The sequence below is a fragment of the Choloepus didactylus genome, chromosome 11, assembly GCF_015220235.1.
Source record: "Choloepus didactylus isolate mChoDid1 chromosome 11, mChoDid1.pri, whole genome shotgun sequence".
Classification (NCBI taxonomy): Eukaryota; Metazoa; Chordata; class Mammalia; order Pilosa; family Megalonychidae; genus Choloepus; species Choloepus didactylus.
The window spans coordinates 16,183,673-16,197,472 of NC_051317.1; the positions used below are offsets into that span (position 1 = coordinate 16,183,673).

Sequence of the window (13,800 nt, forward strand, 5' to 3'; positions counted from 1 at the left end):
AACCCTCTGAGCCTTAACTACTAGGACATCTGCTGTTTTTGACTGCCCTTCCTCCCTTTGGAGTAATTGTATCCTGAGTTTTAGAAAGAAATGACCGCTCTCCATTCTTAGTCCTTCTAGGTCTTCTTGTGAGGTGACAGTGACCCCCAATTCCACGAGTGAGCACCTGACCCATCAGAGCCACTGCCACCACCACAGTGACCGACTGAAAGATTAGCACATGATCCAACTTGAAACACTGACAATCCTCCCTGAGACTTTTGCACAAACTATTTGGAAGTAGGAGTATCCTTTACTTCCTTAGCAGTTGGGTTCGCTACACTGACCAGAAGGAAGCTTGGAGCTGCTGGGAGCCACCACAGGGTGTGAACTGCCTGAGAATAAATCCAATAAAGGGGGAAGTCAAGCTGAATGGTGGAGAGAACCGATGACTAGCAACATCAATTGAGCACTTGGATCCAGCTATGCCTGGATCTTTTAATTCATGAGCCACAACATTTCCTTCGTTTACATAATTAGTTGTAACTGGTTTTCTGATTCTGGCAGAAAACAGTAAATATAAACATTTTCTGATTATTTTACTGGCCCCACAATACATGGGACAGCAGAAAACTCTGTTCCTCTATAGACAGGTGAAATGTGGTTTTGATTCCAACTTGAGAAATAAAACCCTGAGAAGATCAAATTCTCCCAAGACCCAGCCCCATGCCTTATTCCTCAAACCACAAAAAGAGCTGCAGACCCATGCCAGCTGTGTTTGGTAGAACGCTAGCTTGGTTCTGGAGAACCAGCCTGTTAGAAGGGTTCTGTCCTCTTCTCCATTTCCTCCACCCAGGAAGAGGGTTGGGCTGGGAGAGGGGAAGGGGCTGGGGAGGAGGCTCTGACCTCTTATAGGCAGAGTGGTCATTCTTGACACTGCACTTCATATTCTTCAGCTCATCCAAGACAGCGAACATGTTAATGAACTTGCCCAGGGTCAGCAGGTAGGCCTCGGAGACGAAGTCCTTCCTCCGCTCAGCATGGCACAGCCGCTTCACCTCGCTGCAGAACCGCTCGATGGCCTTGCGCTGCAGGCAGAGGGGCCAGCAGTCAGGATGGGGCAGCCTAGGGGGCCCGCTCACAGTAATCCCTCATGGGGAGCAGGGACAAGGCTCCCCTGGGGACTAGTCAGCTCTTGGACATTTAGGGAAAGGCAAACCTGCCAGGAGGCCTTTCTCAGAGCTGATCCTCAATCCACAGATGATTTCCAGGAAGGGGAGCCTGGACCTGACCTCGAAGTGAGTCAAACCAATTTCAACACACATTTGCTAAGAGGCATTACATGGTATTTATTTTTGTATCTCCAGCATCTGGGACAGTGTTGGGTACCAGACAATAAGGAGACAGAGAGCGAGAGAGACATCCAGAGAAAGATGTTCATTCATTCATTCATTAACTATTTGTTCAATAACATCTGCTATGTGCCAGGCACCGCTCTCGACACTGGAATAGAACAGGGAACAAAACAGAGAAAAAAATCTCTGCCCTAGAGAGCTTGTATTCTAGTGAGAGAAGACAGGAAACCAAATAAATAATTTCTTTATATTAGAATGTGATATGTGCTATGGAGAAAAATGAAGGGAAGAGGGCTGGGAAAAGCTGGGAGGAGCTATAACTTCAAATAGGAAGTCAGAGAAGAAATCATCAAGAAGTGACTTTTAATAAAAGAGCTTGGAAGAAGAGGAGAAAGACACAGGGAAAACAGAGAAGTGCATTCCAGGCAGTGTAGACTGCCAGTGCAAAGGCCCACGGCAGGAGTGCGCCTGGCCCGTTGGAGGGACAGGCAGGAGCCAGAGCCGCTGCAGGAGCCCGAGTGCAGGGAAGGGTGGGAGTCGGGTCAGACGGGGCCGGGGCCAGAACTCGGGCTCTGACACTGAGCAGGTCAGGCAGATGTGGGCGGTTCTGAAACAGGATAGCATGGCCCGAATCATATTTTAATAGGGTCACAGTCGCTGTTGTGGTGAGAACAAGTAGTCGGGGCAAGGACTGAAGCAAGGAGAATAATTAACAGGCTTCTTCATTCAAGTATAGAGTTACCATATGATCCTGCAGTTCCACACTGGGGTATATGCCCCAGAGAAGTGAAAACATATGTTCACACAAAGACCTGCACACAAAAGCCCATAGCCGCGTTATTCGTAACAGCCCCAAAGTGGAATGCCCCAAGTGTCCACCAGTTGATAAATGGATAAACAAAATGTGGTTCATCCATACAATGGAATTTTATTCAGTCATAAAAAGGAACGAAGTTCTAATACATGCTATGACATGGGTGAACCTTGAAACATTGTGCTTAATGAAGAAGCCCACCACAAATGGGCAATATTACATGATCCTATTTATATGAAATGTCCAGAATAGGCAAATCCATAGAGACAAAAGATAGATTAGCGGTTGCCAGGGGCTGGGGAGGATGGGGGTGGTTGCTTAATGGGTAGGGGGTTTCTTTAGGGGATGAAAATGTTCTGGAATTAGATAGTGGTGATCGTTGCACAACTCTATGGATACACTAAAACCCACTGAATCATACACGTTAAATGGATGAATTGTATGTTAAGTAAAAAATATCTCAATAAAGCTGTTAACAAAAAATAAAGCAGTTTAACAACAACAGAAAAGAAGGTACTGCAGTAATACAAAGAGGGAAGGGGAGGGGAAGGGAGGGGAGGAGGAGGAGGAGAAGGAAGGGAAATTTCTCTTCAGGAATGAGCTCCCAGCTCCTTCCACGGGCCTGGGATGCCCTGCCAGCCATGCGTTCCTCTCCTTCAAAGACCAAAGCCACACTTTCTCTTCTGGGGACTAAGTCCACTACAACTCTGCAGTGAAGGAAATATTCCAAATCTGTGCTGTCCAATATGATACCCCCCCCTACAGGTGGCTGTAGACACTTGAAATGTGACTCATTTGACTGAGGAACTGAATTTTAAATTACATGTAATTTTTTAAAAATTTAAATCACATGTGACTCATGGATATTGTATTTGTCAGTGTAGTCACAGCTTATTCCAGGTCCTCCCTTCTCTAAACATCTTTTATCAGAGGCCCCCAGTTGGCACTTAATCATTTTGGGGGTATTTCTTCTCTCTTGACCTGCCTTTCCAAAGAGATGTTAGGTTTCTTGAAGGCAAAATCAGGGGGCTACAATTTATTGAACCTAGTCTGTAACCAGGGTTCTGCTGGGCTCTTTACATATTTAACCTAATTTAATCCTCAACACAAACCTGTGAAATGCACTTTATTTCAAGGTGAGAAAACTGAGGGTCAGAGATGTTAAACAACTTGTTTGACTTGAATTTCTCTGCTCCAAGGTCAGGGCTGTTCGCCCCGGGCTGCACACAGCACTCCACCTCCAGCCCCCAGGAGGCCAGCACAGGGCTGGGGGTGCAGACATCTACCAGTGCTGGGAAATCTACCTGCTGCGCTCAGCTTTCCAGCTGACCAGGTGGAAGGCATGGAATGTGCAGGAGGACTCCCACCCTGGGGTACAGACTGACCTCAAAGTCCTCAACCTGCATTCCTGCACGCTCCTGACACACTCATAATAATCGACCTGTTTGCATTATTTTTCCTTTGTCATTTCTGTTTAAACAGATTGTCTTCTTACCCTTCACTCATGGAAGGCCCTGGTTCTCTTCTCCCTTTTCCTCATTTAAATGATCACTCTTCCAGGCCTCCCAACTGGTCTCCCTGATGTTAGTCTTGCTCCCCACCCCCACATCCACCCCTTGTCTCTCACTGCCACCCCTACCCCCCATCCATTTCCCACACAGCAGCCGAGTGCTGATTGAAGACCTTGAATCAGATCATGCCATTAAAATCCTCCAGTGGCTTCCCATGGTACTTGGATAAAATCCACATATTCTTTTTTTTTTTTTTTTTATTTTTTATTTTTTTCCACATATTCTTTTCTAGCCCACAGTGCCCTGCGTGATGGGGTCCCTGTCTGCCTCTCCAACCTCACCTTTTACTACTCCCTCTTTCTGGCTAAACTGCTCTTCCCTGGCTTCTTTCTATTTCTTATACATGCTTAGCTCAGTCATGCCTCAGGGACTGTGCCTTTGCAGTGCCCTCTGCCTGATAAGATTTCCCTCCAGATCATTGCAGGGCAGCCTCATTCTCATCATACAGATCTCAGTTCAAACAACCTCCTGAGAGGTTGTCCCTAATGCTAAACCCACATCGTAGACCTTCTCCATCACAGAATCCCCTTTTTTTTTTGTTTGTTAGTTTTGTTCAAGCACTTGCTATGCCCTGAAATGATGATGCATTGTTTTTCTGTCTCTCCCCTGACCCCAAACACACTCATATACCCTTAGGAGGTAAATGACGTGAGAACAGGGCCCTTTACTGCCTTGTTCCTCCAGGGGTCTGTAGCGGGTACACAAAACATATCTGCCAAAATGGAAAAATAACATAGCAGGGAAATAACCAGACCCCAGTGTCTCAACCAGTGGGGGCCTTTCCCAGTCTCCTGATCCCAATCCACCCCACCCTCCTTCACCTGGAAGTACATGAATTTCATGAGCTTGGTGACCTCCGGCTCCAGCACCTCCACTGTCTTCTCATAGATCTCCACGCGGTTGGGCTGCTCGTTGCATTTCACCTGCAGGGAGAAGTGGGTCAGGCATCCTGCTTTGCCCAGGCAGGCACGGCTCATACCTGCTGAATGATTAATGGGGCCCCTTTGATATGGTCACCCCAGTGAGAGAAGGCTGGGGACCCACCGTTGGACAGGTCAGATGGGAGCAGAACTGCTCCCCAGAGTCTGGCTGCAGAAGAGAAAACAGCCGGTCCTGAGAACAGAGCCCTCCTCTGTGTCCCTCATTCTGTGCCCGACCATGAGATGCTCACACATCTACGCTAATTTGGAAGGTCTCCCTCTTCAGTGTTTTCATCACCCCTGGCTCAGTGGGGCCCAGCCAGACTCTAGGCAGAGAAAATTGCTCTGTCCATTGCTCTGGATGCACCTGGAATCAACCTCTTCAGCTACACCCAGGCCAATGGTGGCCAGTATAAGATGCACCCATCAAGAAATCCACTTCCCCTGCCCAGTGGTTTTCAAGCAGTGTGTACACTGAATCACTTGGCAGATGTTTCACAACACATGTGCCCAAGATCGCTAGCAGGTTGACTGAGATAGAAGAGTGAGTGCAGATGTGCACAAGGATACTCCTTACACTGTAGCTTGGAAATTCTCAAAATGGTAACAACCACCTACATACCCATCAGTCGATGACTAAATGGATAAAATATATTATGATTCATTCAGACAGTATCATTATATAACTGTCTGAAGGAGTGAGATAGACCTATATGAAGTGACATGAAAAAGTGGCCACATTAAACTAACAGGTAAGAAAAGTTGCAGAGCAGTAAGTATAATTTGATCCCAATTTTGGTAAACAAAACACAAAACAAAACAGTGTGTGCGTGTGTTCATATACATTAGAGGCACAGAAAACCTGAAATGGTATAAACCAAACTGTTAATAGTAGTTATCTCTGGGAATGAGGATTAGGAGGAAGGGGGAGGAATAGTTTTTGTTTATTTATAGACTTCTAATTTGTTGATTTTGCCACAATGGGACCCACTAACCATATGATGATGATGATGATATCTGTACATACCAACGTGGAAAAAAAGCAGTGATAGAGAATTAAGTGGAAAAAAGCAAGTGGCAGAAAAACACAAATAGAAAGAACGCACTTTTGTAAATGATAATTTATAAAATTATATATCTATTACACACACACACACACACACACACAAGGAAAAAGACTCAGAAAAATATATAGCAAAGTTTTAATAGTGATTACCCTTTGGTGGGAGGTGAGTTGGGGTGGTGGGTTGGGGCATAGGGGATGTCTTACATTTTCCTTTATACCCTTCTGCCATGGTTTGGTATAGCAGAGTCAGCATCAGCTACTTTTGAAATAAAGTATATTGAACATACATTTTTAAAAATTCCTGGGTATGGGATGTTATGAATTTTACTGAAAGCCTTCACCCTGGGTTCAGAGGCCCTACTTTGCTCCCTGTCACCTGGAGAAGGTGCTGCTCTGTTGGAGGACGTGTGGGTGGTAGCGCCCCCTGCAGGGGCAAGAGGACCCACGGCTGGGTCAGCCTCACCTGGGGGATGGCCCGAGAGCAGCTGCGCCAGGTGTAAAGCATGACGGCGTACTCGTGCCCTTCCTCCAGCATTTCATTCTGAAAGAGCAAAACACACTTAGCAGAGAGAAACAACACCAGTGCCATGAGGTTCCTCAGCAAACCCTATATCCTCAGGAGGCATGGTACAGTCCATGGGCCAGCCAAATTAATGGAAGTGCAGACTCTCAGGCCCCTTCCTGCCAGTGGAATCAGCAGCTGCATTTCAACAAAATTCCCAGATGACCCACACCTACAATAAGCTTGAGAAGCATCAGCCTAACTCATCCTCCTTGGACACCCAAGGGCCATATTTTTCAAATGAATGGATGGCCACTTTAGAAAGAATGAGGCAGATCTTCATGTTCCCCCACCAAAAGGTGCCCCAGATATACAGTTAGCAGGAAAATAAGAAAGAAGCTAAACAGTATGTACAGCAGATGAGTTAAAAGCGAAACAAAGAGTAATAATTATGATAATATATATTATTATGTGTTGAAACAATTTTTGGTGGAATATGCAACATGCTAGGAACAGCCAGCTCTCAGGGGATTGGATGACAAGGACTTTCACTCTCTATGTTATATAGTACTATAATGTTTCCACTTTTATAAAAGCCCATGTTACTGTTTCATAAGCAGGAAAATGATGATCAATTTTTAAAAATAATAAATAGAGCAGATGGCAAACCCAACAACAGCATGGATCTGAAAAACACAGCAATAACCCACCCCACTTAGTAAGTGCTACTGTGGAAAGAGCCCTAAGCTCAGGGTACAAATATATGGATTAAAATTCCAGTTTCATCATTTGTTAGCCCTGTGGCTTTCACTAAATCACTTCATAACCTCAAATTCTCAATTTAGTCATCTGTTAAATGAAGGTAATGATCTCTTAAAATTTTGTCTGAATTGAATGAAAAATTAAATTAAATGAAAAGTAAATGGAAATAGACACACACACACACACACACACACACACACACACAGTAATCTGTAAAGGAATGACGAGTATTACTAGGAAAACAGTTTGGCAGTTCCTCAAAAAGTTAAACATAGAATTACATGACCCAGAAATTCCATTTCTAGGTATATACCCCAAAGAATTGAAAACATATGTTTACACATTCAAAAATGTTCACAGAAGCATTATTTATAATAGCCCCAAAGTCAAAACCATCCAAATGTCCATCAAATGATAAGCGGATAAACAAAATGTGGTGTCTTCATACAATAGAACATTATTTGGCAATAGAAAATAATGAAGTGCCTATGCCTGCTACAACATGGATGAATCTTCAAAACATCATGCTTAATGAAGGAAGACAGATGTAAAAGTTCACATTGTAGCATTCCATTTATATGAAATGTCCAGAATAAGCAAATCAATAGAGACAGATAGTAGATTAGTGGTAGGATGTGGAGCACTACATCCTACCACTAATGGAACTCTTATTCATTGCTGGTAGGAATGCAAAATGGTACAGCCACCTTGGAAGACAGGATGACAATTTCTTACAAAGCTAAATATAGCTTTACAATATGATCCAGCAATCAGACTTCTAGGTGTTTACCCAAAGGAGTTGAAAACTTCAGTACTCACAAAAGTCCTGCACATGAATAGTTTATAGCAGCTTCATTCATAATGTCCCAAATTGAAAGACACCAAGATACCTTTTAATAGGTGAATAGATAAACAATGAGTGGCACATCCAAACAATGGAGTATTATTCAGTGATAAAAAGAAATGAGCTATCAATTCACAAAAAGACATCAAGGAGCCTTAAATACATATCGCTAAGTAAAAGAAGCCAGTCTGAAAAGGTTACATGCCATATGATTTCAACTACATGACATTGTGGAAGAGGCAAAATTACAGAGACAGTAAACAAATCAGTAGTGGCCAGGGTTTCAGGGTGACTGGGTGAGGGATGAATAGGTGGAGCACAGAGCGTGTTCAGGGCAGCGGAATTATTCTGTATGATACTTGCGATGGATAGTTTCAGTGTCAACTTGGCCAGGTAATGGTGCCCAATTGTCTGGTCCAGTAAGCACTAGCCTAACTATTACTGCAAGGACATGTCATGGACTTAAATCATCAGTAAGTTGATTTCATCTATGGCTGAGTGCATCTACAATCAACTAAGGAGAGTGTCCTCAGCAATGAGAGAAATTTCATCCAATCAGCTGAAGGCTTTAAAAGGAGAAGTCATGACTTCAGCAGTCATAAGAGAGACTTTTCATTTCTACTTCAGCCAGCCAGCTTCTCCTGGGGAATTCCTCAAAAACCTTCTATGAGAGTTCCCAGCTTGCCCTATGGAATTTGGCCCCGTGCGTCCCCACATAATATTTATAGATATCTCCTGCAGGTTCTGTTTCCCTAGAGAACCTTGACCAATACAATACTGTAATAGTGGATACATAATATTAGGCATTTGTCAAAACCCATAGAACTGTACAACACAAATAGTAAACCCTAATTAAACTATGGGTTTTAGTTAATAATAATGCATAAATATTGCTTCATCAGTTATAGCAAATGCATCACACAAATGCAAGATGTTAATAATAGGGAGAACTATGTGTTGTGGGGGTGGTATATGGGAACTCTTTGTACTTTCTGTACAATTTTTCTGTAAAGCTAAAACTAAATGTGTACTATTAAAAAGAAGATTACAACTAGACTCTCTTTTAAATGTTTGTATCTATACAAAAAATGAAACTTTATTGAATTTTTTACTCATTTATTTTTTAATCCACATAACATATCAATTTCATATCTCGGTAGTACAAGATGAAATTTAGTTTTGAGTTTATGCCTTATAACAGCTCTGTTTTCAACAACAAATGTCACTGATATGTTGCATTTCCAATTCTTAATTTAGAGCACTTTTGAAATCAGTCAACACGGTGTCCTTGAGACCAAAGAGAACTAAGACCAAGCCAATGGGTCTCTCTGCTGCCATCTGCCCCAGAACACATGTCAAAAAAAGGAAAGTGACAGGAAAGTAGGGAATGTGTGTCTACTGGTTAGCAGCAAACTGCCCACCAGCAGGTGTGAGTAATTCCAGCTCAATATGTCAATGAATGTTTTGCTGTGAGCTCACTGGGTATCAGGCTCTGTGCTATGTGCTAGAAACAGACAGTGAAGAAGGATATGGCCACTGCCCTCCTGGACAGTTCAGTTGACCATCAACCTAATTTGTTGTACTATTATGCCTGGAATACAGAGCTTAGGATGGTGTAGTGGAAAGAGCCCTGGGGCTGGGCCTCAGGAGACTTGAGTTCTGGTCCTGGCTCTGCTGGGGCCCAACTTTTAACTTTTAGCTTTCAAATGTCACTGTTTTCTCTCTTAGAGGTAAAGAGTTGTACTAAGTCACTGGTTCTCATCCTTAACCGCACATTAGAGTCACCTGGGAACTTTGACCCAAGCACTAGTCCTGGGGTGGAGCCTAGGCTTGGGTATTTTTTAAAGCCCCCCGGGTGAATCCCATGTGCAGCCCAGGTTGCAGCTGCAGGTCCCTTACATGTCTAAGGCTGTAAGTCCATGACTTAAGTCCAAGGTAAGTCCAGCTCAAATTTCAGGGCTGCCAGAGACAGACTATACCTCTCAGCACCTATTTTGGACACTCACCCCCGCATCTCACTTCCAGCAAAGAACCCCCAACTGTTTCACGTTTGATCTAGTCTGATCATTTTGTGGTTTATGCACTTTCTCTTTCTCCTTGTCTTCTCTCTGGCTCTCCTGCCCTCTGAGAAATTCACCTTGTCTAAAGTCTGGGCTGGAGAAACACAAGAAGATGAGAATCCATTGAACCTACTTTGTGCAGATAATCTACTCTAAAGAAAGTTTTAGCAAGGCACAAGGTGGAAATTATTGAAAGTAGTGAAATTTGGGAGTTGTCCATGAATGTCAACAGTATATCCTATGCCTGACCCATGTCTAAAACCAAATAAACACTATCCCTGTGGAAGGCAGAATCATGGTCCCCGGATGTCTGTGTCCTGATCCCCAGAAACCATGAATATGCTACCTTATGTGGTAAATGGGACTTTGCAGATGTGACTAGATTAAGGATTTAGAGTCAGGGATATAATCCTGGATTATCTATGTGGGCCATTATAGTCACAAGGGTCTAAGTGAAAGACGGAGGCCGGAGAGTCAAAGAAAGAGAAGTGAAGATGGAAGGAAGTGTGGGAGAGATGTGATTACTGCCTGGGGTCATGGGCCAAAGAATGCAAGTGGCCTCTAGAAGCTAGAAAAGGCAAGGAAAGAGATTTTCCCCAGAGCCTCCAGAAGGAATGCACCCCCACGGACACCTTGATTTTAACCTTTTGAGACAGACCCATGTTGGACTTTTGACCTACAGAAGTGTAAGTGAATAAATTTTGTGCTGTTTCATGCCACTAAAGTTGGTGATGACTTGTTACAGCAATGATAGGAAACTAATACATACTCCCTTCAACCATTCTCCAAACCATTCTCTCCTTCCAACTTCCCTACTGGTTTCCCTGACCTGATATTTCTGAGGAGGGGCAATGCCACTGCTCCAGGCATGCATGCCTGACACTTGCTCCCAATGCTCCAGCGCAGGCCTGATTTTTACACTAAATGGAGTTGACCTCCAATGACACTCCTGTGCATTTATTTCACCCCCCTCATTCAGCCCTTAATGCCTCCAGTGGAGATAAGTTTATCTCCTAACTGATTTATTTGCTTTTTCTCATTCCTCCTTACAATTCTTTCTACACACAACTAACAAATGAAAATTATTGCTAAAGAATAGCTCTCTTCACAGCACCCATGGATGAAAACTTTCTATTGCTTTTGATGTTTTATTAAAGGAACTGAAAGATCTCCAAGCACTGACTCATCTAATTTTCCATAAATACCACAGACAACTTCCCTATAGGTACCTTATAGTCCAAGCCAAAACAGTCTCTGAAAATCCTGCCTCTGTTCCTTTTGTTCATGTTGATTCCTCCACCCGGAATACCCTCACTGTCTCACCTCTGACTGACAAAATTCTGAGTATATGAGACAGCAAAGTGCAGTGGGAAGAGATTAGGGCTGGGAGTGAGAAGCCCTGGATTCCAAGTCCAATCTTGTGTTTTACTACTTGTGGGGTCATGAGCAACTTGCTTATTAACTTCTTTAGGTCTCGGTTTTCTCACCCCCAGAATGGGTATAATGATCCCTTTGCAATCACAGGGCTTTTATGAGGCTCCACTGAGGTATGTATGAGAATCCTTTATACGTTTTAAAGCAACATATCCATATAAGGTATCATTACCCTCCTACAAGTCCCCACTTGCATCAGGCTTCCTCTGACCCTCTTAAGTACCCTTCAAAAACACTGACCTTCAAACTTTATCATGAAATTTACCCTTAATTTTATGCATTTTTATGAGTCTTCAAAGAATAGTCTAGAGCACAAGTTTATAGCTAGAAAGATCTGAGTTTAGATCTGTTATTTGTTAGTTGTGGGACCCTGAGTAAATTATTTAATGTCTATGGACTTCAGTTTTCCCCACCTGTAAAATGGGCATTGTAATAGAACCTATAGCACAGCGTTGGTGTGAGGATTAAATGAGATCATACATTTTAAAAATAGTGTTTAAAATTTCAATTTTCAATTTCTCACTTGATTTATTGAGTCCTTATATATCTCCCTAGCATTTATCAGTCTTCTGTATGTACCAAGTGCACAGTATTTATTGAATGAATGAGTAGGGTATGCTAAGACAATGTTTCAGGGTATAGTTGATATACTGCAAAAGGTCCACTGAACCACAGGCAGAACCAATATGAATCATATGCTCTTTAAATAAGGAATCTGGAATTCTTCAAATATCAGTGCTGCATGAGAATAAGATCAATGAAAGCCCAAGAGGGAAAGGGAGAACGCCCCCCAGATAGATCAGCCACTCATGTCAGGAAAGAAAATAATAACTGGCCCCATTTGGGAATGATTTAGACCATTAGCTTCTTTGAATCGATAACTGTTATTCCAAAGCCACTGTCCCTGTTTTTGAGGAAATTTTCACTTTGATCAAGAGGTAATTTGAACAAATTACACATAAGCAGTAATTTATACAGTATAGGGCAAGGCAAGATCTAATCACATGTTAACCTAAAAAGCTACAGAAACTCAGGGAAGTGAGAAATCAAGGGAAGTGAGAAATCAAGGCTGGCTTCAAAGTAGTGGTGCTTAAGTAGGTCCCTAAAGGGGAGTGAGTAGGATTTGCAAACCTGGAAGATAAGGGGAAGAGTATGTGCTGAGGCAATGGGAGGGGATGGGGCATGGCATGAGAATGGGCTTAAGTAGAGTGGACGGAGGTCTTGGCAGAGCTAAGCACAAGCCCCGGGAGTTAGCAGGCTGCCCAGGGCCCCTCCTACCCTGGTGGGGTGTGTCTGTACATGGTGTCACAGAGACTTACCATACTGGAGTGGACTGTAGCCTGCTCAATGTACCTTGCAATGCCAGTGACAAATGCATTCCTGTCCTCAAAGTTTGTGTCAAAGTTAGCCTGTGGGAATCAGAGAATAGAAGCAATTGGTTATTAGAAAGCAGGTCCAAGAGTCTCCCGAGAACAACCTGATGGCAACAAATGCTACAAGCTCTCTGTGGAAACTAAAATTGCATCACCTTCTCATCCCCATCCACCCCCAAATTCCACTCTAAATTACACTGGACAGAAGCAGACTGAAGAAGACAGGGCCCACAGCTGTTCCCATCAGTAGTTAATCAGGCTCAGTCAGCCGAGACACTGCCATAAATGCTGTTGCAAATAGCTATCCGAAGTTAAAATGTGCATTGCTTTGATCCAGTAGTTCCAGAAGTACTCACCTGAGGGTGCATATACATATATACAGGGGGTAATCATTGCAGCATTTTTTGTTACAGGAAAAACTATATATACAAACCAAATGTCCATCAAAAGAGAATGACTAAATAAGTAATAGTAAATCCATGCAAAGGACTTCAAAGTGCTGGTTAAAAATAATATGGTAGCATTTTAGTGTTGTCACGGAAAAATATTCTTAATAAATTTTAAGTTACAAAAAGGCCAAGCTGTAGAGCAATAGAGATAGCATGATTCCCTTTTGGTAAAAATAAAAACATATGTATATACATCTATTGGCACAGGTTCAGGCAAACTTTCATTTGCTATGTTATACTTTTTTGTATACTTGAAATAAAAGATATTTACATAATTAAAAATTTAATGTAGGTTAGAAGATGTAAATAAACCAACTTTATGAATTGAAGCTTCAGGCATATGCATAATAAATAAATTTAACCATTGAAGGCAATTAAAAATACATTATGCATTTATGTTCACTTAGCAGTTCAAGAACTTTTAAAAGATCAAATACAGCTAAAAACTTCAAATTAATGTATTCTTTATTAACGTGGCATACTCTCCTTGCATACCCCTACCAGGGCTCTTTGCAAGACTGATTACAGCTGCATGGATGTCCTTCCCTGCCGTGCCCTGATGGGATCACTGTTTTGAGCCATCTAGCCGTTGTTTATCCCAAACTCTCCTCTCTTAACAAAAGCAAACAACTGTGACCAGCTTCCCTGAGCCATTAGCTACTGTGGGGAGT

At 42.7% G+C, this 13,800-nt stretch overlaps 1 protein-coding gene across 2 annotated transcripts in view; it reads right to left on the reverse strand.

The window, feature by feature from the left end:
• The window catches only part of CYFIP2 (cytoplasmic FMR1 interacting protein 2), a 123,053-nt gene that overhangs the window by 91,725 nt on the left and 17,528 nt on the right, over positions 1-13,800 (reverse strand). For both annotated transcript variants that reach the window (XM_037799507.1, XM_037799506.1), the window contains exons 3-6: positions 12,627-12,716; positions 6,169-6,246; positions 4,541-4,642; positions 886-1,067 (exon numbers count right to left, since the gene is read on the reverse strand). In XM_037799507.1, coding sequence (XP_037655435.1) covers positions 886-1,067; positions 4,541-4,642; positions 6,169-6,246; positions 12,627-12,716 — 452 coding nt within the window. The remainder of the gene's footprint in view (positions 1-885; positions 1,068-4,540; positions 4,643-6,168; positions 6,247-12,626; positions 12,717-13,800) is intronic.